We start from the raw sequence: 26,119 nt of genomic DNA, 5'->3' as shown, positions 1-26,119 counted from the left end.
AGAGACATCAGTTAATGGAACCATCCCTTTCGGGTTAGGGCCATCTAGGCATTACACCAACCCATGTACCTTTCTTAGTAAATAAAAGTTTTGAAAGTAACATCTTTGAGTCTCTGGGCCTCATTCTGAGTTTGGAGGTAATCACGGCGCTATTAGCACCATGACTACCTCCAATACCGGTACCGAGTCCGCCCTGGTTCAATGGGGACTTACCGGTCTATTCTGACCTTTGCGGGACCGGTAAGTCCCCATTGAAAAAGCCATTCCCCATTCCCATTTGAGCCCCCATAGGGCTTAATGGGAAGGGGGAAGGCACTAATAACATTACCGCAAATTGCGGTACCGTTATTAGCTCAAAAGTCCCTTAATGGGTCCCGTCCTTAACGCCTGGTACAACCAGGCGTTAATGAAGGGACCTGCTAAGGGTACTCGGAATAGGGCACAAAAGGATTACCGCCACCGGTGTCCTTACCGGTGCCCGGTATCCCTTTGCGCCCAACTCCTAATGAGGCCCTGTGTCTCTTTTGACACCATGCCTGTCTCATAAGACCTACACTGTCTCGAAAGTCAGGACAACAGCTAGATACACTCACATGCTACTGATTGTTCGATACATAAGCATATTTTTCACGCTAAATTGTACCCATTCCAAAATAGCCCTTGTCTGTTCTGCTATGTAATTGTAGGAATGCTTTGGAAATGCCAGTCCCTCTTTTCCAAAGCAAAGGTGCATGTCTATTGACCAGAAGAGCCCCTACTGCCCAGACAAAGTTCAGTATCTTTAAAATGGGACTGATTTTAAATTAAATATAGGCGCCTGGGAAGGATATTCATTTTTAAAACTGAAATTCTACTGAACTAAGAAAGGTGCAATCCATTCAATCTGGATACATTCTTCCTAAACTCTGTGATTAGTATCATACAACCTCTCAAGTTTAGAAGTTAAATTGACCCCCACATATTGAATCTTCTGCTTAGGGCACGTAAAAGGGAATCACAATTACAACTGTTGTTTATACTCCACATTCATCAAGATGTTCAAAAGGTCAGATTTAGCCTCATTTATCTTGAAACTCGAGTCCTGAATGAATAGATTTAGTTCCAGCTTCCGATAGAGGTGGCATGGGCTGTGAATCCACAAGGATAATGTTATCTGGAAATTAGTTGATTTTATAAGGAAGTTTTTGTCTTTGCAATGACTATAATTGTTGGTTTCGCCCATATCCTTGACGCAAATGGCTTCATTGTAAGAGCAAAGAGAAAAGGCAATCATGGATATCCCTGATGAGTTTCTTTAAACAGATTACATTTGTCCGACCGAGCAGCATTTACCAGACTCATGTTGAGGGCCTTTTGTACTCTGCCAAAATTACAGTGGTCAAATATCAGCCAAAGTTAAATTTAGAAGAGGCCTCTGCCAGGAAACCTCAGAAAACCCTTCCAACGGGTTTTCCATCATCAAGGGCTAAACATAAGAAGGAGACTGTTGTCCTCTTCGCTTTGTCAATTTAAAGTAATACTCTTCACCGGTTATCAAAAGTACCCGAGTAAATCACAGAGCCTGAATGTCCTGGGTCAAATAACAGAGGGATGATGTCAAGCCGACTGGCTAAAATGTGCGTTAAAATCTTTGCATCTATGTTAAGCAGGGCAATCGGACTGTGCTACGCACAAACGTGTGGGTTTTTCTCAGATTAGGAATCAGTGTAATTTGGGCTTCTAACACAGATGTTGGTAGAGCTTCCTCTTATCAAATGAAATTAACAAGATGAGCTAATGTTCCTGCCAATATATTGCCCACAATATTATAGAAGGACAGAGATAATCCATTAGGACCAGGAGAGTTGTTGGCTTTCAATTACTTAATATCTGTTAAAACCTCTCTCAAATGAATTGTGGCCTCCAGAAATTCCTTTTTGGCGCCCTAAAAGGGAGTAGGCAAGAAAGTTAGGAATCCTTCTCTAGCACTGCAAATCAGTTAGTGTCCCACGGATTGCCCTCTAAAATTCCCCCATGTGCGAATCAGGGAGTAATATTTATTGCTGCAGTGGACTCCAAACTCACAGCAGGCTTAGTCTTTTCTTTGCTGCCATTGCCATGATCAGTAGTCTTACGGTGGGCCACTTCTCGCATCGCCACCGCTTCCTGCTGGCCAATGATCAGACATGGGGCCACTTCAGCAACAGCGGCATCTCCCCCAGCCTGAGTAGTGGAGGAATGAGGAACTGGGATCTTCCCATCCCCGCTGCTCCTTGCACCTTAGCCCAGTTGCTTCACCAGTAGAATCCACACCCTCCTCCAAAGTGCAAAGCTCAGGAAGGACCCACATGCTCAAGCCACCATCTCACAAACCGAAGAGCTAGAGTCACCAAATATAGGAGCCTGCTTTAAAAAAAAAATATGATGGGTCCATTCCCCCTTCGGCCACACCTTTGCTGTCCCGAGGATGGAAATCCAGCAATCAGGTACTAAACATAAATCAGCAGGATGCAGGGAACAGGACTGAAATGAAAGTCTGTCCACGCACTCCAGCAGCTTGGCCACAACCCCTTCACTGGTGTATAAGGTATGGCAGCAGAATTTGATGGGCTAGTCAGTATTTCTGGTTATTGTGTGTCAGTTAGCATTCTAACCATGAGTTAAGGATAGTGTTTTCTTTGTTTCTTTGTGCTTGGTTAATTGATAAAGGGGCTACACCCCAGAACACGTCTTGCCTAAAATTCAGGAAAATGTTGTTGCATGGACCTTATGTAAAGCTACAGCACTTTGAAAATTTAACACGCATCACTGACTAATCATGAAGTGATTTGAAATGTTTCCTCATAAACCATGCAGTCATAGGACCATAGTTCTTTGATCCTGGTTTTATTGGTTAACACCCTCCCTCTGAGGTTGTTTACCAGCACCAAAATGAATCATTGAGTCCAGATCCCTTATCACTTTATTTTACAAGCTCCATCTGGGCCACACTGGAGCTATCAGGATCATGCTGTAGCATGTGAAATGGACACGAATGAGCAACATGGGGATCATGGGTAGTGGTGGGAAGGCATATGGGATGAGATGGTCCCATGGAATGGAGAGCTCTTCCATATATAATCTGGGTGAAAGAAGAGGCTGGAAAACTAGAGCTATGTTTTACTGTTGACCATCACAAAGATGTCCAACAATAGTGTTCCCCATCTCTGAAAGAGTCAGTCTAATTGTGCTTGTTCAAGGCGCCGCATGTTGGTCGATGTGGCACCCCGGCAGAGTGCATTCACCAGACCGTTGAATGTACCCAGCAAGTGTTCTGTCCAGACATGAATGCTGTGGTTGTTTGACAACTTCCACAGAGGTTAGGTGTGGCTGGACAGTTCCTGGGATACTGTACCACCTTGCTTGTTTATATCAGACATTAAGGTAGTATTGTCCCTCTGCACCATCACATAATTGCCCTTCATAGTGCTGTGGAAGCACTTGAGGGCTACGTGTACCTCAGATATTTCTAAGATGCTGATTTGAAGCAACCTTCATCTGCCATCTATTTTTCCCTTGTTGTCATAGATCTGAGATGAGCACTCATCCCAATGGGGTGGCATCCATTGTGATCATAAACAAGGGACTTGGGTTCTCAAAAGCAAGTCCTGCTCCAGTATTGTTTGTGTTTGCCCACCACTGGAGAGCTGAGCAAATGTCTGATCCAAGATGATTTTGTCATCCCATGACCCAGTAGCTTGGATCCACTGTGGCCGGGGTGCCTTCTGAATAGGCTGGCATCCAGAGGCGGTAGAGTGGTATCAATTGAATGCATGAAAGGAGCATGCCCAAGAGTGGTTTGTAAGTTCAGGCTCTGCAGTTTTGTCATGAGTAATTGCTAGACCGAGTTGTGAAGAGTTTGTTGTTTGAACTCACACAATTGTGAAGTATATATGATCTCCCAAAAAGTTGTTTGTTGCATGGGACATACGCTCTATTTTCCTCTTACCCAGATAGTCAGATGAACATGTCCTAATCGCTGTTGGAACATATGTGCACATATGAGCGAGTGGTTCAGATAAGGGCAAACCCTGGTTTCGTGGTGTTGAGGAAGCCCACAACTGGTGCCTTGCACTTCGTGAACAAACCAGGTACTGATCTGAGTCCAAACAGCAGGGCACTGCATTGATAGTGTATATAGCCACATGTGAAGTGGAGGCACTACCGCTGAAGGCGATGAGTAGGATTATGGATATAGGCATGTAGGAGGTCCACTGTTGCTAGGCAATTTTCTTTTCTGTGGCAGGTAATGACTTTCTAGAGTGTGGTCATGTAGAACTTGCGTTTCTTGAAGTATTTGGTGGTGTCCCAAAGGCCTAGAATTGGTTACTGCTTTTTGTTTTTCTTCTAAACTAAGAAGTATCGGAAGGAATACCATAACCCTTTTCCCATACATGGGGTAATGGGTTATCTTATTCAACTCTGTCAGTGTCTACTCCTTTCAGTTATCACTACCCTACTCTGCCCTGTCGGCTCCTTCTCCCAATACCACTCATGTCCTCAAAGCAGGGGCATTGCTAGGTTTGGAAAATATCTGGGGCTATGCTAATGTCAGACCGTCGGGACTCGGGGCTAGATAGCCTTTTGGTTTTAGCCCCTGAGCTTCTATCGAGGGCTACAACCAAAAGACATGGGGGCTATATTGCCCTCAGCCTGCCCCAAAGCATGGATATCACATGTCATCCAGTTGCAGCTGACAACAATGTGCCACTGCTTACATTGCTGGTGCAAAGACTGATCTCCTACTCCTCACATTGCTTATGGGAACTCCTTACTGACCCTGGCCACAGCCCTTACAACATCTAAATCTCCTTTCAAATTAATATTGTCTCCTCTTGCTGCTTGCACCATCACAGACTGTCCCTCCCAACCATGCTTCCCGCACTAAGAACTACATATCCTCCTCTTTTTTCACCAATTACTTTGACTCATACCTGTACACTAACATCACCAAAATGCAGGAAACCCGGTCTACCTTTCTATCTACCCTATCCCTAGTTCTCACCTCCTCTCGTCTTCCCCACACACTCCTCTCTATACCACCTCTCTTCCAATCCCCACTACATTTCTATCCATCCTTCCTTCACTCTGCCAACCCATCCTGCACCCCAAATTACATTCATTTTTTCACAGCAAATTGTTAAGGAACTTGCACCTGTCACCTCTGCTCACCTCTGTCACTTATTCACCCCAACTCACTCAACTGCTATATTCGCAGTTTGTTATAAAACATCCACAGTCATACCTCCCCTAAAGATACCAAGTGCTGTCTCCAGCAACCCCTTATTCTACAGACCTGTCCTTCTGTTTCCCTACCAATCTAAAATCTTCAACTCCAATATCGCAACCCATCACCCCCTTCCCACCTCAGCACATGCATCCTCCCCACACATACGCACACAGACACATAAACGCACACAAACATACAGACAAAAACTCACCTCTCACACCCCTGATGACTCTGCTGGGGCTCACAGAGCCAGCCTGTCAGCCCCTGCGCACACTCGTTTGGGACAGGGGCATGACAGATCGATTTAGAAATACCGCTCTGTGCCAGTGATGGCGCGGTCTTTCTAAATCAATCTTTTTCAAATCGATTTTTATAAAAGGGTCTTTTGACCTAATACCCCATACCTCTCTTCTCATGCTGCAAGACCTTTTTTGCTGCCTTTAACACTGTGGATATACTCTCCCCCCCTTTAAACTCTTTCCCTTCTCAGCTTGAAGGACACCATACTTGAATGGGTATCCTCATGTCGCTCTCCAGAAGTCCCCTGAAGAAGCTCCTCCCTTATAACCCGAGAAAGAGGCTTTGATCCAGTCAGTAATGGTTCCATTGTACAACAAGAAATGCCAAGGAACTCCATCCTTTGCTGTTGCTACTAAACTCTGGACCACCAGGCCCAGATGATTGCACAGGTTCAGGAGAATCATCTGGCCTCCTGGAAACAAAAGCAGAGGTTTCTAAGCACGTTTCAGGACAGTACACAGCAAGCACGATGCACTTGTGGTAAACACCCACTAAAATGTAACCTAGAAAGGCATGCAGAAACCTTTGAAAATGCATTTCCTACATCTGATCAACTGACTCGCACAAGAGAAAGCTAGGCTTAAGGAGTGCAATACGTGGGTGCACAATTACTATAAAATGAATAGCACGTGTGTAGGAAGTGAAAACAGTCGTAACAGACATTGATTTGCGGCTATAAACACAAAAGCATTTAAAGGTTAGAACTTTGAAGCCTTTTAGGACAAAAATGCACTGTGTAACTAATGCACTGTGCTCATTTCCCATAAATAAACCCACATTTTCAGGCACAACCATGTTTTTTCTGAACATCCAATTGCAGATAAAATTGTGCCAGGTGCAGGTTACCCATTTCTTTGTGACAAGAATGTTCAGTCTTACATTCAGACCACTCTTACACTTGTCATAATTACTCATGAATTTGGTTATCATTATGAACTAGCTTATATACCCGTTGTTGGCCGGGATTTTATTTTCTTATAGGTACTATTTGTTAGAAATACCTTTTGTTGCAAGGTCCCAAGTCGCTTATCACTTGATGTGCTTTGCACTCTGAAGTGAACTGCACTGAGATGGGCACGTGTGGCTGGCGGACATATTCCCGGGAGCAGAAGCGGAGGGGAGGCAAAAGTTGGCATGCCGCAGCATACTGGGGCCTTCTGTGCGTTCGCCCCACCTGCTGCCTCACCCTGGCACGGCGCAATGCGTTGCGGTGAAAATGTCTATGAAACAGTGCATTTAGGGATCTGAAATGTGTTTTTTTCGAGGTCCATTAAGGACCTTGAGTTTTGTTTCACGCATCCAGATGCTTTCAATGAGCTTTGTACAGTCCTTCTATGACCACCTTCATGATCCGCCACTTGCAGGCAACCTTCTCATGTGTGCAGGGTCTGAAATTCAGGGAACAGGGGGGGGTGTGCACATGTAATGTAGCCAATGTTGTTCCGAGGTTCCTAACAGGTAACTCTGCACAATTTGATGCAGATGGTGAAACAGTGTGGAATTGTATAGGGAACATATGCAAAGCCACAAACCCAGAGATTTTTGTTGACATCCGGGAAAAGGGGTGGGGTGTCCAAATGTCATGGAGCCAGTACTGTCTGGAGGGTCCTTACAGGTGACTGTGCAAAATGTGGTGCAGATTGGTGAAGCGGCATGGGATTGTATAGTGAACATATGCGAAGCCACAAACCCACACCCAAATTTGCACTTTTGCTAAAGTCTGGGGAAAAGGTTGGGGTTTACAGATGCCAAGCAGCCTGTAATGTCCGGAGCATCCTAACAGGTGACTGTGCAAAATCTGGTGCATATCGGTGAAATGGTGTGGAATCGTATAGAGAACATACACAAAGCCACAAGTCCACAAACCAAGAGGCATTTGCTGAAATCTGGGGAAAGCAGTGAGGTGTCCAAATTTCATGTAGCCAGTAATGTCTGGAGGATCCAAACCGTTGACTGCACACAATTTGGTGCAGATTGGTGAAACGGTGTGGAATTGTATAGGGAACATAGGAGAAGCCACAAACCTACACCCAAATATACACTTTTCCTGAAACCTGGGGCAAGGGGTGGGGTTTCCAAATGTCATGTAGCCAGTATGGTCCGGAGGGTCCTAACAGGTGACTGTGCAAAACTTGGTGCAAATTGGTGAAACGTTGTGGAATTGTATAGGGAACATACACTTTGCCACAAACCCACAAATGTTCACTTTTATATATGGAAGATAGATAGATAAGGTGGAAAGAGTATAGCCCTATCCTCACAATTCTTGACGGCGTCTAGTGATGGTTAGGGGTAAGAGGAACTGGTCTGGAAGCACATCCTTCATTGCATCTTCCTCTAAAGCAAGGAATTCACACCAATCACTTGTACCAGCTCCTGAAAGTGTTAGTCACTCAGAATTTATTTTTAAATCTTTTTGCTCCAAAAAAGGTTTGTACCCTACAGCCCTCAATAGCCATGAACAATGTAACTTCGTTTGCCTGGTCCTAGGCACCCCCTAACGGCTCGTTAAATTATGCCAACATCTGACAATCACCAAAACAAAAATCTTAAACATGTCAGTGTTTGCTGCGACCAAGTGAAATGTATAATATATGCCTATTATACAACGAGTAGCATAATATATATTTCACAATTCCTATTAACCTTGTAATCATCAGGTAGTTATAAAATGAGAACTAGACTATTATCTTCCAATCAGCTTTTTCTGACTTCTTTGTATTTTTCCTGAGAGAACTCTGCTCAATCATCTGACATTCGTCTTGTCCTCTCCGGCACCACACCCAAGGTAACCATGCTCCTTCCCTGATGCCATCCCCTCTATAGACTCATCCATGCTGAAAAGCCCATTGCTGCCAAAGGGTCATTGTTGCCTTAAGGCTCAGCCACACAGCAAAGCCCATCATTGGCCCTAAATCCATCCCTGTCCTGTGGCCCATCCCTACTCCCGAAGCCCATGCACATTGTGGAGCACATTGCTGGTACAACGCCCACCTCTGCCTCTCTCTGGTTAATCTAAAACATTCAAATAAAATCATTTCCCACAACTGCGCCTCATTAGTTGTTTGGTTTTGATATCACAAGGAATAAAATAACCCTAACATTACCAGGGTTTTTAAAGTCACATTGGCGTTTGGTGCCTGTCTAATACACTCAGTATGCTGTTGTGTGCTTTATATTGCCCATACATTCTCATGAACTTGTATCACCTTTGTAATGTACAGATGGCTATACATTATGCCATATAAGATACACAAAAGCCAAAGATACAGAGAATGCCCGCCAATGAAGGGGAGAAGGGACTACAAGTAGTCCCTTCTCCCTTTTCATGGTGGCCATTCAAGTAAATGAAAACAAAAGAAAACAGAAAAAATGGCCACCATGGAAGAGCGAGAAGGGACTACATGTGGTCCCTTCTCCCTTTGCATGATGGTATGAAAGAAAAACAGACCAGCGCAAGGGACGCACAGCGAGGTGTGCAGGCTTACCCTGAGGTAAGGCTCGCAAATGCACCAATCGGTGTGTTTGATATCTTTAAAATAACCTGTGCCGGGTACTAATATGGAATAAAACACCTCCAAGGAGTGCAAAAAGGATATTCCACTTAGGTGGTGATGTCACAACGTTGTAATGCTTAATGGAATGCAAAATAAAATACACACATATATTGCAGGGTCTGTACCCTAAGCCTCTACAAATGTCCTGGCCTACAATTCCCATTGGCCTGTAACCTGAGGCTCTCCAAATGTTTTGGCCTACAATTCCTATCGGCCCTACTGTCATAGTCAAACAGTGCTAGCTGTCAGAATCTGGGCTTGTTGACTTGGTTCTCGTCTGATGATCACTTTTTGTTTGCTCAATAAGAGCTTTGTTTAGGGAACAGGTAAGGGGGAAACGACAGCAAAGGAAGAGACTAAGGGCCTCATTACACGGATGGTGGTGAACTATGGCGCTATAACGCCATGGTTCATGCCGGTGAAATACCGGCACCGCCTTGGTGGAAAGGGGAATTACCGCCCTATTCCAAGGTTGGCGGGGCGGTAATTCCCCCTTCCACCATTGCCCTTCCCCATTCCCATTTTTGCCCCATAGGTCTCTATGGGAACGGGTGAAGGCGCTAATTACGGTACCGCAAATTGCGGTACCGTAATTAGCTCCCTGGTCCCTTTGCGGGTTGGTTTTTAACGCCTGCAAAAAGCAGGCGTTAAATTCCCCAACCCGCAAAGGGACCGCGTAGTAAGGTGGTAAGGATTTACCGGTACCGGTAAAATGCTGGTACCGGTAAACCCTTACCGCCATCCGTGTAATGAGGCCCTAAGAAAAAGCGAGGCAGATATGTAGAGAAAACAAAAGAGGCATGGAAAGGAACATGAGGGCAGCTAGAATCCATGTATATTATAAAATAAATTACGCCCATTGGTTGGGTGTAATTTATCCCAGATATCATTAACACTACTGTTTTTTATCTGCGTGGTAACACCACCTGTTGGTAACACTGCTAGGTAAAAACTGAATAATTCAAAGAAATGATAATGTGGCGTTTTTAAAGTCTCAGAATTTAACTGAATCACTTCGTAGCACATTTATGTTTCTTACTTCATATTGCCTTTTATTTCAAAAATGTGTCTAAACTGTACAAGGCTACAGAAGGTAAATCCGTACACCTTAAGAGAAATGACAGAGCGGGGGGCTCTAAGCACTTTGAAAAGGAACAAATCTGAGCACGTCAATGAAAACAGAAAAGAATTTATCAATTAAAGCCCCCAAGGACAAGGCCTGCAGCCAGATTTCATTAGGTTCCAGTCAGCGCGGCCGGCTGTGTTTGTGGCGTCTCCGACCTTTTCTTGCTCCAAACTCCTGACAATGCCGACTGTGTTTGCGGCGGCCCAGACCACACTCTCTCTCATACAGCTATCATGACCATGCCTCCCCTCAAGCGCCACTTGCGGAGTCACAACACTCATAGGCAATCTCACAGGATTGATGAACGACTGCACCAGGCAAAGCGACAGAAAACCGGCCAATCGCAACAATAGTAGTAGAGGCACAGTGGTGTGATTGAACCAAGGCCTTCTCCACCGCAGTCCAAAACCTACTGCACATAGAAGAATTCTGGCCTCCCGTGGCGATTAGTTGGGACATAGATTGTTGTTGCAGCATACCGTTTCTATCACAGCCACAAGAGCCAACAGAAGAAGACAAATACCTGAGCAGCTCCCTAACATCAAAGCGCCTCCAATTGGTGGAAATGGTACGTATAATACACCACTCCACTGGCCGCAGGCACAGCTAACCACACACATCAGTATACAGCAAGGACTAGGACAATCTGGCCGTGCCCCATAAGGGCGTTCCCACTTACAGCACATTGAAACTATAGTAGTGGAAATACAATACAGTACAATTTACGTTTCGGTGACAGTGTCAACTGGCATTAGCACATGGAGATTGTTTTGGAAGTAGAGGCAATAACTACTGTTATTGACTGCATTTTGAATAGTCTGACTCCAAAGACAGACATGGAAATAATGATGCAATTTCCAGGCAAGATTTCTTTCTTTAAAACACTCTGGCATGGCCTTTTTTTTGGCTGCAACATCCGATTTAACTCACCGAAGAAAAAGCTAAAACATAGGGAAATTCTTTCCATAGGGAAACAGTTTTTTTTTACTTAACACATAATGCAAGCGCATTTTAAACCTGCTCCAATTTAATGGATTGTGCAATTAGAATGCTTAACTTTTGAAAACAAAATTTGTATTTAAATACTATAACATGAAACCACGTTTAATTTACCATCTTAGTTTATTTACTATATTCACTAATAAGGTAACCTTTTTTACTTCACTAACAACGCTCCAAGGCATGCATTGCTACTGCCACTATGTGCTAATATGTGCTAATAGCACTAGGGGCCTTGGAAGGGATCATTATAGCTTGGCATAATGACCCTTAGCCAACTTATGGCCCCTGGTGAATCCCATGATAATGGCCCCAACGTTGCGTCTAGAAGGTTACATCAATGTCTTCGGGAAGGTCAAGCTCTGGCTAGTTGTATCTAGCGCCAATACAAAGGATAACACACATGGTACCTCCTGTACTTGCCACACACTGGGCCTGACTGTTAGTTGCTGTCAATCCAATCCCAAGTGCCACCATATCCAATACCATGACTACAGTCCACACTTAACTGCACGTCTTCTACCACCCAGAATAATAATGCTAGAACCCATGAAAGTTGCAGTCTTGGTGCTGCTTCCCAGTCGCCCTCTGGAAGCACGGTCCAATGCTCTGATCTGTCTAAAAGCCATATGGGTCAGCAAAATGCCTGTTAACATCAGGTCGGGCCTGTAAACACCGAAATATAGGAAACTCAAGCTAAAGAAGTAATCCTTCACTAGTTGTACAGTCGCAAACTGGCCCTTACTGCAATTGGAAGCGGACATTAGCACTGCAAGAAAGAACACCTGACCTCCTCCTTTAGGAAGCGCCGCAACCTATCCAACCATGAAACTCTGCCGCTGCCATACCAACAAAGCTGAAGTATTGTCAGAACTGTACATGTTACTGTAGTGGGGATTTCTGAACATGGACTGCCAGCTATCAGTTTCTACAAACAAGTTACACCAAATTCTCTTCATAATGTTTTAATAGCTATGTACAGTGCTTCAATGACTGAAATGGCCCCCAAATGCTAGCAAGAACACAGAATAAAAGAAATAAATGATTGATTGATACCTATTGTGCACTAGACTCAAGGGTCTACATGAACAAGGAGCATGTGTTTAGATGAGAATTTCCCAGGGATCATGGCGAATCAGAAGTGATAGTAAGTATGCATACCGGTGCACTCCGCTATTACACATCATGATGTGGCACGCTCCAAGCCGGTTACACAGCTCCGAAGCCACTGAGAGCAGACCGACTCCCGAGGCGCTGCAGGCCGTGTACGCGCAGGCGGCCGTGCGCTTGGACCGGATGAAAGACTCCACCAGTCGATACAGTTCATCCAGTGCGTTCAGTGGTCGCATCAGCTGCAGGCAGGAGAGAAGACCAGACAGACCCAAAACAAAGATGAAAAGGGACATTATTGGCAGGAAAGGTAAAGGATGAATCGCTGTGCCCAGAAAATCACAGAGGCACAGGGACATAAGGCTTAGCAATTAATAGTCCTAATTTTCTATCAGATGAATGAACCAAACCATAACAAACAGCAATAGATCATGAATTGCAAACATGGGCAAGTAGCTTTTAGAAACACTGCTATTGCTGTTTTGTATAGTGTCGTCTGTTGTTTTCTTATGGTATTGTTAAAAAGGGGCATTCAATGGCAAACTGGCATTATAGGACGTTGGCATGTGCACAGTATTTGTGGTATGCAGTGAGGTTATCGAATAGGTAACAAAGAATGCCATTTTGGACGAACCCAAAACACCGAGAAAAAATAACGAATGAAAGAAGGGTAATTAAATGTGGTTGAGAATCTGAAAAGTGGTTTAAGGGGAGAGGGGAAAGTATATTTTTTTAAAAGGGGGGTTAGGGGCGTTTTTTTTGTGGTTGATTTATTCAATAAACTCACATGTAACCAGAATGTGTACATTTGTATTTACTGTATAAACTGAATCCCTAATGTGCATATCCCGAATGAGCTGCTCTCGTCCCATTACTGATTCAAAGGTCATTATGTTTCATATGAAAAGCCACGGTTGCCTCTTGATCTATGCATGGAGAGAATGGTCTTTTCTCTTCTGTAATGGCACAGCAGGCGGAAACGCCATGGCTTGGAGGGTTGTCCAAAGGATCGCCTTTGGCTGTGGTTTATCGCATTCCTCCTTCCATCCCTCTTCAAAGGTGCTTGTGTCACCCTATGTGTGATGGGTATGTCCAGACATGGGTCCCAAGAGCGAAGCTAAACCTCACTGATGACGTCCAATGAGGCTGAACATGTCTGGGGTCGCTTGTGGTCTAGTGTAGAAGGGATGTGAGCCAGCAGCTCCAGCTCGACTGCCCCTTTTGGGGGTGAGCCCAAGCCTGATGTTCATATGTTATTTCCCCTTCTGTAATGGCATGGTAAGCTGAACAGGGGTGGCTTGCAAGGGTGCCCAGAGCAATGCTTCGGGCTGTCATGTATTCTCTACCTTCCATCCCTGTCCAGTGTTCCACGAGGACCCATGATGTCACCCCACAGCCCGGGGCCGCCTCCCACCTCCCACCTCCCATCTCCCTATGGACATGCACAAATAATGCAGGTGCTTTATTCTGCCAAGCCGCTGTTCAGGGAAGGAGGCTTGTCTGGGAATATATACTGATGAAAACGGGCATTTCCTTCCACGAGAAGGGGATGCTAAACATAGCTATTTTCGTCAGTTATCTGAGCTGTTTCGCCTAAAAACATGTCCCATGTGAACCTTTGGTCCGGCTTAAATGCTAGAATTCAATACTGGCATTGCAGGTCTCGGCAGTGAACAAGCTGGCCATTTTATGATGCATTCATGGGGCAGAACAAATGGTCACCCTGAACACATGTTCACTAGTAACAAATTCCAAAAGAGACTCTGAGGTTAGGATAATACAACACAATGGGCCTCATTACAACCCAGGCGTTAAGGGTTTAACGGCGCCATCGGCGCCGTTAACCCTTAACGCCTGATTACCATTTTAACGCCTGCTTTTAGCAGGCGTTAAAATGCAAGGCGCTAACCCGCCTTGGTGCTAATTACGGCACTGTAATTTACGGTGCCGTAATTAGCGCCTTCCCCACTCCCATTATGCCCTATGGGGCAAAAATGGGAATGGGGAAGGGTAAATGGGGAATGGGGATTTACCGCCCCACTCACCTTGGAATGGGGCGATAAATCCGCCTTCCACCATGGTGTAAACAGAGTTTACACCATGGTGGTAAAGTAGGGAATTTACCGCCTGGGTTGTAATGAGGCCCAATGTCCTGACTGCTGCCATCTCACCCCCCACCAACCTTCCCACTTTTTGTTCACCCCCGACACCTCCTACTAATCTTATTTCGGTGGCGGCACATCTGCTCTGCTCTTCCTCTTCGCCTCCCGCAGGCTGCCATGGAAAGGGAAGAGCCGCCTTCGCTTTCCATGGTGGCCATCTTGGAAAAGGATTATCCTTCCTACAGTGGGACGCTGTGCGTGTCCCGCTGTAGGAAGGGAAATCCTTTTTTTGAACAAGGAGGGCGGATAAGAAGGGCTTAGGCGCGTTATCCGCCATTTCAGCCCCTGGAACAGGGGATGAATGCCAGATTGATAAAGATCTGTGGTGGGTTCGATACAAAATGAGGGTGTTATGGTTGGGTATCTGTCCTGGGTGCCCAAAAAGAGGAAAGTACAATGCTAGGGAGATGCAAAACTATTTGCACAATGCAATGCTTCAGCCAAATTGCTTTGGATAGAAAACCATTTTGAATGTTTTGTAATAAAAATGGTAGCAAACTGATGAATCAAGGTGCCATGGTATCCTGATGTTAGGATGTCTATAACCACGTTACACTTGTTAATTAACATCTGGGAAACGCATCAAACGAAAAGTGCAAGGGTGTTGCTTATTTTTGTTCTTTCCTAGTGTAATTTTCGCCCTGGCCAGCTAGGAACCCCAGCTCTCCATTTGCCGGGTGCCGGGGCTGGGGGAGTCAAGGATTCATTACGTTTACAATGTCTAGGTGAAAGGAAGAGCAGGGGTGCAGTGGTAACAATAGTGACTAACCTACATATTTTCATGCCATAGTCAAAGTGTAGTTGTCCTACAGTTGTCAATCAGAGCTCACTTACTGATCTTAATGAAGTGGAAGTCATCTGAGATCACAGTTTTCACAGTTTGCCCTTCTTTACCTGACTCAGCACCCTCCTTCTTCATGACCCTTACTATGCCAACTACACCTTGCTCCTAGTTTTCATTTTTAAACCAATGAATACATTGTGAACACAACACAACGCGTTCCAATGCTCGTTGTTCGGGACAGGTACAACTTTCACATGAAAAGCAGAATGTCAAGACCAGCCAGATTTTTGGTTTAATTTCTAAAGTCAGAGAGTTTGCTGCTTCCAGTAACAGAAACCATGTACATCACATTCAATTATCTTGTTCTGGGTTATTGATTTTTCAAGACTGAGCAAAACACTTTGGGCCTCATTACAAGTTTGCCGGTTATTCCAGATGAATTACTGCTAAACTTAATTGCTGTTACCGGCACGTGTCATGAGGCAAAATTCACTGTATTCCAAGTGGTAGAATGGCAGTTTTAATCCCCATTTCCGGAGTCCATAAAGCTTCATGGGGATTTTGGGGCAATTACAGCAGTTGGTAATTTTTCTTCAATAATTTCTCAACTTTTAGGCACTATTGTGGAGGTATGTCCCCAGCAAAGTGCTGGATTTATCTCCTCTGCATTGCCGTGAAACTCAGAGCGGTAGGAATTGTTATCATTCTGTTACTGCTAATTTTTTACAGCACCACCATACTCCAAAAGAACTCATGTGTATAAAGAGAATTAATCAATGTGTCTCCAACAGTAAAGTTCCTTCCTATTGGATATTTGGAATGCACTGACTTTAGAGCAGTAAGGCATTGCCTTCTCCTGGATATCTGGAATGTACTGTGCTTCCAATGGCATTTCCTTCTACTGGATATGTGGAATGTAATGTGCTCCCAATGGCATTTCATTCTACTGGATTTCTGGAATGTACAGTGCTTCCAAATGCATTTCCTTCTAATGGATATCTGGAATGTACTGTGCTTCCAATGGCATTTCGTTCTGCTGGATATCTGGAATGTACTGTGCTTCCAATGGCATTTCCTTCTACTGGATATGTAGAATGTAATGTGCTTCCAATGGCATTTCATTCTACTGGATTTCTGGAATGTATAGTGCTTCCAAATGCATTTCCTTCTAATGGATATCTGGAATGTAATGTGCTTCCAATGGCATTATATTCTACTGGATATCTGGAATGTAATGTGCTTGCAATGGCATTTCATTCTACTGGATATCTGGATTGTAATGTGCTTCCAATGGCATTTCATTCTACTGGATATCTGGAATGTAATGTGCTTGCAATGGCATTTCATTGTTCTGGATATCTGGAATGTAATGTGCTCCCAATGTCATTTCAATGTACTGGATTTCTGGAATGTAATGTGCTTCCAATGGCATTTCATTCTACTGGATACCTGGAATGTACTGTGCTTCCAATGGCATGTCATTCTACTGGATATCTGAATTGTAATGTGCTTCCAATGGCATTTCATTCTACTGGATATCTGGAATGTAATGTGCTTGCAATGGCATTTCATTCTACTGGATATCTGGAATGTAATGTGCTCCCAATGTCATTTCATTCTACTGGATTTCTGGAATGTAATGTACTTCCAATGGCATTTCAATTTCATTCTACTGGATACCTGGAATGTACTGTGCTTCCAATGGCATTTCATTCTACTGGATATCTGGATTGTAATGTGCTCCCAATGTCATTTCATTCTACTGGATTTCTGGAATGTAATGTGTTTCCAATGGCATTTCATTCTACTGGATACCTGGAATGTACTGTGCTTCCAATGGCATTTCATTCTACTGGATATCTGGAATGTAATGTGCTTGCAATGGCATTTCATTCTACTGGATATCTCGAATGTAATGTGCTCCCAATGTCATTTCATTCTACTGGATTTCTGGAATGTAATGTGCTTCCAATGGCATTTCATTCTACTGGATACCTGGAATGTACTGTGCTTCCAATGGCATTTCATTCTACTGGATATCTGGAATGTAATGTGCTTGCAATGGCATTTCATTCTACTGGATATTTGGAATGCAATGTGCTCCCAATGTCATTTCATTCTACTGGATTTCTGGAATGTAATGTACTTCCAATGGCATTTCATTCTACTGGATACCTGGAATGTACTGTGCTTCCAATGGCATTTCATTCTACTGGATTTCTGGAATGTAATGTGTTTCCAATGGCATTTCCTTCTACTGGATATCTGGAATGTAATGTGTTTCCAATGGCATTTTCTTCTACTGGATATCTGGAAATCACCCGTTACAAACAGTATGCCGGACTGTCCTAAAAAATATATGGAGTACTGCAAGTTTTGAACAGTATGTTACACCTTTCTTTTCAATATTTGGCAAGCATGTGGTTTCCAACAGTGTAGCATACCATCCTATTAGATATCAGGATTAGGCCCAGTTCCCAATAGTCTGGCATAGTCTTCTATTGGATAAATGATTGCACCCGGGTTTCCGACAGTCTGGCATTATGTGGAATAGACCCAATTTCCAACACTATGGCATGCTCTTCTATTTGATAAATAGATCACACCTCGTTTCCAACAGTATGGCATACATTTATAACGAATATCTGCAAAGCACCAAGTTTTGGAAAGTGTGGCCTACTCTGGAATGTACTCTGTTTCCAACAGTGTGACATGCTTTTCAATTGAATATCTGGAACACACCCAGTTCCCAATAGCATAGAACACCCTCCCATCAGATATCTGGATTACACAGTTCACAACAGTATGTACATCTGAAGTGCACTCTGTTTCCCTCAGGGAGCAGTAGAGCTGGGGAAGTCAGGGATGTCATGGGTAGGGTTGAGCCATGGCCGAGTCTGGGGGCCAGGCCTGGCTGTAAGATCCCACCCCGGACCGAGCCCATGAAATCCCTGGCTCCCCCAGAAAAAGTACAACAATTAAACGCAGACCTGCCGAGCCACCATCAGGGCTGCATCAATTTTTATTCATATATGGGCATTTCTTTCCATTTTGCCAGCGTGCCACAGCCAAAATTAAATGAAATTGTCAAATGTGAACAAAAGAAATGGGCAGCCATGGTGGGGTCCAAGGCATTTGGGGGTACTGGCATGAAAGGAGGGTCGGCTGGAGCCCCAGTTGGAGCCCGACATCAGCCCAGGCCTCGCCATGCTCGCCCACCTCTAGCCAGCAGGTGACACAGGGTAACATTTGTATCTACTCTGCATTGATGGTCCTTTCGAGCGCTGGATATTAAACCAAATAAGTCCGGCTTTTCATTGGCAAATGAATAGAGATTGAAAGAGGGAAGTTTTTACCTTATCAATGAAAGCTGCCTTTGATGTTGAGTTTGGAGGCAAATTCGACTGGTCCAGATAGAATGCCCTGGGGAAGAAATTAGCATTTTAAGTATGGCATGAGAAAGGTTACAGTTCTGTGTCAAAAGACATTTAGCGGCTTAGCTTCAATTCCCAATCGATGGCAAATCCTGAACATTGGCAGGCACAATATCCGGTTTGCAATACATTGACCTCAGTCCACGTTGTGCGTTACAGCTAGTGACCAGAAGCCTGATGCATGGGCTTGCATGCAGGCGTCCAACTCATGCAAGGACCTCATAGTATGCAAGAAAAGAATCCTGCCAGCAACGAGACGTTAGCAACGGCCACTGGGAACTAAGAGCGCTAGGCTAAAAAGTACACACGATTGCAAAACACAGGAAGTCTACATTTTGCAAATGCATATCTTCAAATTGCAGTTTGCATTGTGTGCACCTTCTCCATTACAAACTGATTTTCAAAGGAGGCGTTTGCTGTCCAGCACAAGAGAACAATTGTGACAAGGGGCCTCATTACGACCCTGGCGGAACGGGTTAAATGGCGCCGTAAAAGGCTGTGGCGCCGTTCATCCTGTTCCGCCACATTACGAGGTCCCCTCGCGGGACACGTTAAGCACGCCTGGGAAAACCAGGCGTGTATACCGGGTCCCGCGAGGGGAAGAGGGAGCAAACAACGGGCCATCTCGTAATGGCCCGTTGTTTACTCCCTCTCCCATTCCCATTCAGCCCTGTGGGGGCTGAAATGGGAATGGGGATGAACCGTGTCTGTGTCCTCGAGTGAGGAATTACCGGGCCATCCGAACTCGGAATGGTCTGGTGAGTCCTCATTCCGAGGACACGGACACGGATGCGGTTTTGCCGGCAGCCATGCCGCCAATAGCGGCATGGCTACCGGCATACCTCCTAATGAGGCCCAAAGGCTCATTTACATCAGCAGCGGAAAATTGAAATATTGTGTCTCCTTGCATAAATCTCATTCAACATGAAGGAACACGGCAAGCCTGTCAACCTCATTCAGCACCCAGACCCACACAATTGTGTTCCAGTTCATAAAATCCTGGAAACAAGACTCTTGCCCCTAACATTGTGTGCCATGCCGTGTCCGTCTGTCCCCGTGCTTGCCATACTGCCCAGAACCCCGAGCCAGTGCCACCCTTCTATTCACCATCATCTTTGCCAGCCATTAGGTCCATCCATGGTGGCACCTTGAAGAAACCCACTTAGATTGTCACTGGTCTCTTATTTGTGACGGGACCGGCGGGGTGGTACAACACTGCATAGCACAAGGCAAGCCCTTCTCCTCCCCTATTGAAATGTCAGCAGCCATGTGTCGCTGCATTATGGCATAGCCATTCCCCTCTCTCATATCACTGGGCTAGGGATCTATCTAGCTATCTATCTATATATTTTGTACATTGCGCCACTCGTCCAGAGTCCTCAGGGCGCTTATAAAACAGACAAACAAGAAACACATAGTGGATGCATGGATGTTGGGTGCAGCACTCAGTTATGCTGAGGCAGCGCAGCACAGAAGAGCTTGTCCTGAGTATTCCAGTGACAGCACCTTCTCTTAGTATTTAAAAATCTGCAATGCTTATGCAGCACATGAGGAGGACTGCAAAATAGGACGTAAAATCAACACTATCGATCGTGCACTCTCACTTGCACCTCTCTGTGACTAGGCACATTTAAAGGTGGGCCTGTGCTGTTCTCAATTGTTGTGTTTCTGTTAATTTTTTTATTTTATTTTGTTGAGCATCTGTTAGGTGCTTAAACAACTGAATAGTGTTTCAAAGCGCCACAAGGCTAAATGGGAAGGGAACAGGGGAAAAATAACAATGGCAAAAACAGTACAGTACAGTCATGGTCCTACTAGGCTGTGTTGCATTTGGACGTGCAAGTGCAGTGAGGAGAAGTGCAGGAGATAGGGAGAGGGAGCAGAGGAATGGGCAAGTGCTGGTGGACAACCCCGGAGGGAAGTACTAAGGGGAGCCAAGGAGGAGAACCTCAGGCTAAGTGCAGGTTCATGGGTGGGTTGCAGAGCTGTCAATCAGGACCCGCAAGGGTATTTCAGTGGGGGCGGGGTTGCTGGTATCGACTGGAAAGAAGGGCCTGGAATCCTGTGAGATTCATGAGGATCAGGCCACCAGTCACAGCTACAGTGGGGTGATTAGCGGGGAAGGGAAAGAGGGAAAGAAGTAGAGAACAGAAGAGTTTTGAGCAGTTTCCGGAACATAAGGAGGTTCACCCCAAGTCTGAGAGGGGCAGGGAGGCTGTTCCAAAGGGAGGCGCCAGCCGAGGAGAGAGACTTGCCCCCACTCTCTGCTTGGAGAAGCGTTTGACAGTCAAAGATTTGGAGTTAGAGGAGCGTAGGACTCTAGCAAGGGAGTATTTAGGGAGGGACATTTGGAGATAGCGTGGTGCAAGGCCCAAGAAGGCCTTGTGGATGATGCAGAGGGTACTGAATTTGAGCATTACAGCCACCGGGAGCCAGCAGAGAGATTTTAGGGCTGGAGAGCTAGCATTACTGGGCTTGAGGACAAGGATAAGTCATGCAGCCCTATTCTGGATTAGCTGGAGGGGCATAGAGAGGAAAGGGGGAGATTTTATTTTGAAATACAGACTGTAGTTGTTGCAATTGAAGAGACTGTGCAGTTTATTATTGTTGTAGCTGCATTCTAAGTCCTTGAATCTGTCTCTGTAACTATTGAGCATTCCGCATCTTTTGCCGCCGCAGGCACACAAGCACGCACAGTCAGGAACTACAGTTCCCAGAGTGCTCTCACGTCAACTTAAAGAAACGTCAGGTGCTTCAGCGCCGGCGCTTCTGCAACAAAGCCGGTCCAGGCGGACCTCTATTTCAACACCTTCTGTCTCGCCTTCACTCAGGATTCGACTGCCCCAGGAGGCACAGAGGAAGCAGTGCGCAGAGCACCATATTGAAGTAACTTAATCACCCTGAGTTACTCTGCATTTTCCTTGACTTGCTAATTGTAATTGTATATTTGGAAATAGAAGTTCAGCCTCCTAAAGACTGTAGCAACTTAATTCAATAATACTTTATTGATTTAGCATAATGGGAAGCAGCAAGCTTAAGTGAAACCACGGGAAGTTAAATGCACACCAGCATTTTATTTTGAAATACAGAGTGTAGTTGTTGCAATTGAATAGACAGTGCAGTTTATTATTGTTGTAGCTGCATTCTAAGTCCTTGAATCTGTATCTGTACCTGTTGAGCATCCCGGACAGTCAGGGACTACAGTTCCCAGAGTGCTCTCACGTCAAATTAAAGAAATGTCAGGCGCTTCAGCGCCGGCGCTTCTGCAACGAAGCCAGTCTATGCCGGTCCTCGGCGTCCAATGGCTTACGGCTAGAAGCGCTGCTGGATTCCAAATACAGGCTTCGTAGCTAATACTCAGGTATGGGCTACCCAAATCTTAATGATTTACTGTCCCGAGCGGCTATATTACAGTAGCAAGGGTTGGTCCAAGATTTTCTCAGACACAGACATGAGCCACTCGATCAAACCACAACACATATCAGAAGCATACCACCTAAAGCTGCCCCCCACACGAAAACAGCTCAGGAGACAATAGCTGATAATGTCCATCTTACAATTGCATTACTCAACACCAGGTCAATATCTAAACATGCACAAGAAATCCACGACTACATTATAGACGAGAAACTGGACATTTTATGCCTAACAGAAACATGGCTACAAGAACCAGTTTGACTTACTATAGATATTGCAATACCAACAAACTGCAACATATATCTAAAAAACAGAGAAACTGGAAAGGGCAGAGGAGTGGCGATAATCGCAAAAAACTCACTTAAACTCTTTGCCACCCCTGTTCAGTGCTCTGGATGTGAGGTCATCCACCTCAAATTGACTCCTACTCAAAACAACTGCATTAACATTATCACTATATATAGACCCCCATCTCTAACATCGGAATTTAATGATGAGATTGTGACCATTTTAAACAACCTCAAATCAACCAACACAGAGACCATACTGTTGGGTGACATAAATAGATGGTGGGGAAACCAGCATGACCAACAAGCCATAATCCTAGAAGAGGATCTTGAGAACAGCAACTTCACCATTATTTTAAAAAACGGCCCTACGGCAACCACAGGGAACCAGCTGGACTGGATTGTCACAAACAGCCCTAAAGTAACCATGCTTGGAACTTATCCATGCATTTGGTCAGATCATTTTAAAATTGAAATCTCACTATCATTGAATTTTAAAAAGGAAAAACCAGCTAATATACCGAAATCAGTCGTTGGCAGGAATCTGAAAAAAATCACGAGCAGCATGCTTTCAGAGGAAATGCAGAAAATCATGACCACCACCAATGATGAAGACCCTAGCGAACATATAATATCAACATACAATCAAGGCATGATTGAACTGTTAGATCTCCATGCCCCACTAAAAGACAAGAAAGTTAGACTCAATTCCAATCACCAAAAATGGTTCACCGCCGAAGCGACTGAGCTTAAGAAGGGCAAAAGGAACCTTGAGAGGAAATGGCTAAAAGAACCCACTGAAACAAACAAAACGAATTGGAAGATTGCAGACCACATATACAAATCTAAACTCATAGATTTTAAGAAAAATTACTACAATGACATGATTAGCACTGCGGCAAACTCCACCGGAAAGCTCTTCCAGATCCTCAAATCCATAGACAAACCCATAACACTCACCCCACCCTTTCAACCCACTGAAATAGATTGCGAGAAAGTCCAAATTGCATTCCAAAATAAAATTGCCAAAACCAGAGAAACCATCATTAACTGCCTGACCACAAATACCTCATTTAAAACCCACCTCACAGAAAATAAAAACGAGATAGAAATCTCAAAATTCCAATTCAGGTCCATCACACTCGATGAAATGAAGAAAACACTCTCCAATATGAGGTGCACCTCATGCTCGGAAAATATTTTACTACCAAAACTCATTCTAGAAAACTCTGATAGCTTTGCCCCTTTCTTCACAAGAATGGTAAACGCTTCTTTTAGGGACCAAACTGTACCCAATATCATTAAAACGGACACGGTCATTCCTCTACCAAAAAAACCTGACCTCCACCAACAGGACCCAGCCAATCTCAGACCCATTACTAACTGCAATTTTCTGCTGAAAATTCTGGATAAGATAGCTACTGATCAACTCCAAAGCTATGTGGATGAAAACAACCTATTACACCCACAGCAGTCCGGATTCAGATCCAGCCACAGTACCGAGTTCGCGCTGTTAGACCTCCAAACCGAAATGCTGTCCATTTTGGACAAAGGCAAATCAGACCTGTTAATATTATTGGACCTCTCGGCAGCATTTGATTTGCTAGATAATACAAAACTCCGAGAGGCCCTTGAAAATTCAGGCAATTGCTCACCAGGGGCAATTGAATGGATAGCCTCATTCTTACAAAACAGGCAATCCAGGATTGTCTGGGGAGACAAAACATCAAACACCAAACCGGTCGATTGCGGTGTCCCTCAAAGGGCTAGTTTTTCTCCTCTGCTTTTCAATCTTTACATGTGCTGCCTTTGCACCATGCTATCCCAGATGGGTATATTTTTTACCAACTTTGCGGATGGTACCCAACTAGTGTTTGAACTTAGTGGGGATTACAAAATAGACAGTGACAAACTCTCATCCCTATACAACACCATAGAGTGTTGGATGAAAGAAAACTGGATGTGCTTAAATGGCTCCAAGACCGAGTTTATGATATTCAGCTCCACACAGGCCAGAAAGAAATTGAGCCCATCTTACTCTTCATTCTTTATCAAAAATACCCAAATTCCAACATCAGAAAAAGTGAAGACCCTAGGAGTGTATCTTCAAGCTTCATTAGGCGCTGAAGCACACAAAGCCTACCTCAAGAAAAACTGCCAGTACCATCAAATACTTCTGAAAAAAATCAGACCACTGTTAGATCAAAAAAACAGCACGATCATCGCTAGAGCTACCATATTATCTAGATTAGATTATGGAAATTCCCTACTCTTAGGAGCTAACAGCAAATGTGTGAGAAAATGCCAAATAATCCAAAATAATGCCATCAGAACGATCACAGGAAGATCTTGGAGAGAACATATCACCGGAGAAAGGAAGGCTCTCCATTGGTTGGCTATGAAAGAGAGCATTTCCTTCAAGTCTCTCACCATGGTTCATCGCTGCCTATACGGCAAAGCCCTGGTCTACCTCAAAAAACAATTCAAGTGGTACGAGCCACCTAGGCGGCTCAGATCCTCCAACACAGGTCAATCGCAAACCACCAAAACGAAAAAGCAGCACGGCCTTGGCAAGGCCTTCCCGACCTTAAGTATCAAAAAATGGAACGAACTTCCCACCTCACTGAAGCTCGAATCCAATTACATCCTCTTCAGGAAAAAATTGAAAAATTACTTTTCAAATGAATCCTGGTGGTAGAACTAACCGAGTATGAGATAACTTTCGCCACTCCATTTCTTTTCCTGTCTTAATTTTCTGTTGTCCTGTCTATTTGGAAGCGCTCTGATGCCCGCGGGCTTTAGCGCTATACAAAAATAAATAAATAAATAAATAAAATAAATTGAGAAAGAGGCTGTTGCAGTAGTTCAGCCTGGAGAGAACCAGAGCTCTGGAGACATTGAGCTTCTGGGGGAAGGTGAGGAAAGGAAGAAAGAGGTGGAGCTGGAAGTGAGACTTCTCAGTAAGTTCCATAATGTGAGGGATGAAGGAGAGAGCGGAATCAACGGTGCTGGTGCCGGAATCAGCTCTGTCAATGGTGCCAGTGATTCAGCAAATTCTCCACCGGTAGGGGCCTGAACTACTGGCAGGTCAGGCCTGCCGGTGGTTCACTACCCCTACTGGAGAATCGGAGGATGCCGGTACAGAAAAAATGCCAACGCCGGTATTACCGGCTGTATTCCTGGAATTTTTTCAAGACCGGCATGCTCATAATGAGGCCCATTTTATATGGGGAACGAGATTTGGTAATTGTCTTTCTGGATGGGATGGGGAGATTATGTGGTTATTGATGGGGATTCTTTCAAAGCTGCATTGTTCTTTGAGACATACATGGTTCATGTCTGTCTTGCAGCTTCTCAGTGTGCTCCATGTCATTCCATTTGCTGTGGCCCTTTGCGAATCCTTCAAAATAACAAAAAGTGTCACTGAAAATAGGCTTCACTAAAAATGGCAATGAATGGGAAATGTGCAAGCGGTACACCCCTTTTTGCTGCGATTTCTTTGGCGGCGGCTGGTTTGTCATGCTACTTTGGCCACAGTGCCCCTTTTGGCGCGGCCAGAGTGGCGCGAAAGCCAATTCAGCACCAGTGATTTGGCGCGAGGGATGTTTAGACGCAGCTGACATTGAAGCCACGTCTAAACGCCCTCGCGCAAAATGTAAATGATTATTTCTTGTAAAAAATCCCACTTTCACAGG

The 26,119-nt window shown here is 44.6% G+C and overlaps 1 protein-coding gene across 1 annotated transcript in view; it reads right to left on the bottom strand.

Annotated features, from left to right (window-relative positions):
- The window catches only part of PREX2 (phosphatidylinositol-3,4,5-trisphosphate dependent Rac exchange factor 2), a 1,458,907-nt gene that overhangs the window by 88,683 nt on the left and 1,344,105 nt on the right, over positions 1-26,119 (bottom strand). Inside the window, exons 37-38 of the mRNA XM_069621155.1 lie at positions 18,643-18,709; positions 12,392-12,582 (exon numbers count right to left, since the gene is read on the bottom strand). Of these exons, the coding sequence (XP_069477256.1) occupies positions 12,392-12,582; positions 18,643-18,709 (258 nt within the window). The remainder of the gene's footprint in view (positions 1-12,391; positions 12,583-18,642; positions 18,710-26,119) is intronic.

This window comes from Ambystoma mexicanum, chromosome 5q, assembly GCF_040938575.1.
Source record: "Ambystoma mexicanum isolate Mex_15411 chromosome 5q, UKY_AmexF1_1, whole genome shotgun sequence".
In the NCBI taxonomy this organism is placed as follows: domain Eukaryota; kingdom Metazoa; phylum Chordata; class Amphibia; order Caudata; family Ambystomatidae; genus Ambystoma; species Ambystoma mexicanum.
Note: the sequence above shows the minus strand (reverse complement) of the source record. Positions and strands in the feature narration are given on the sequence as shown.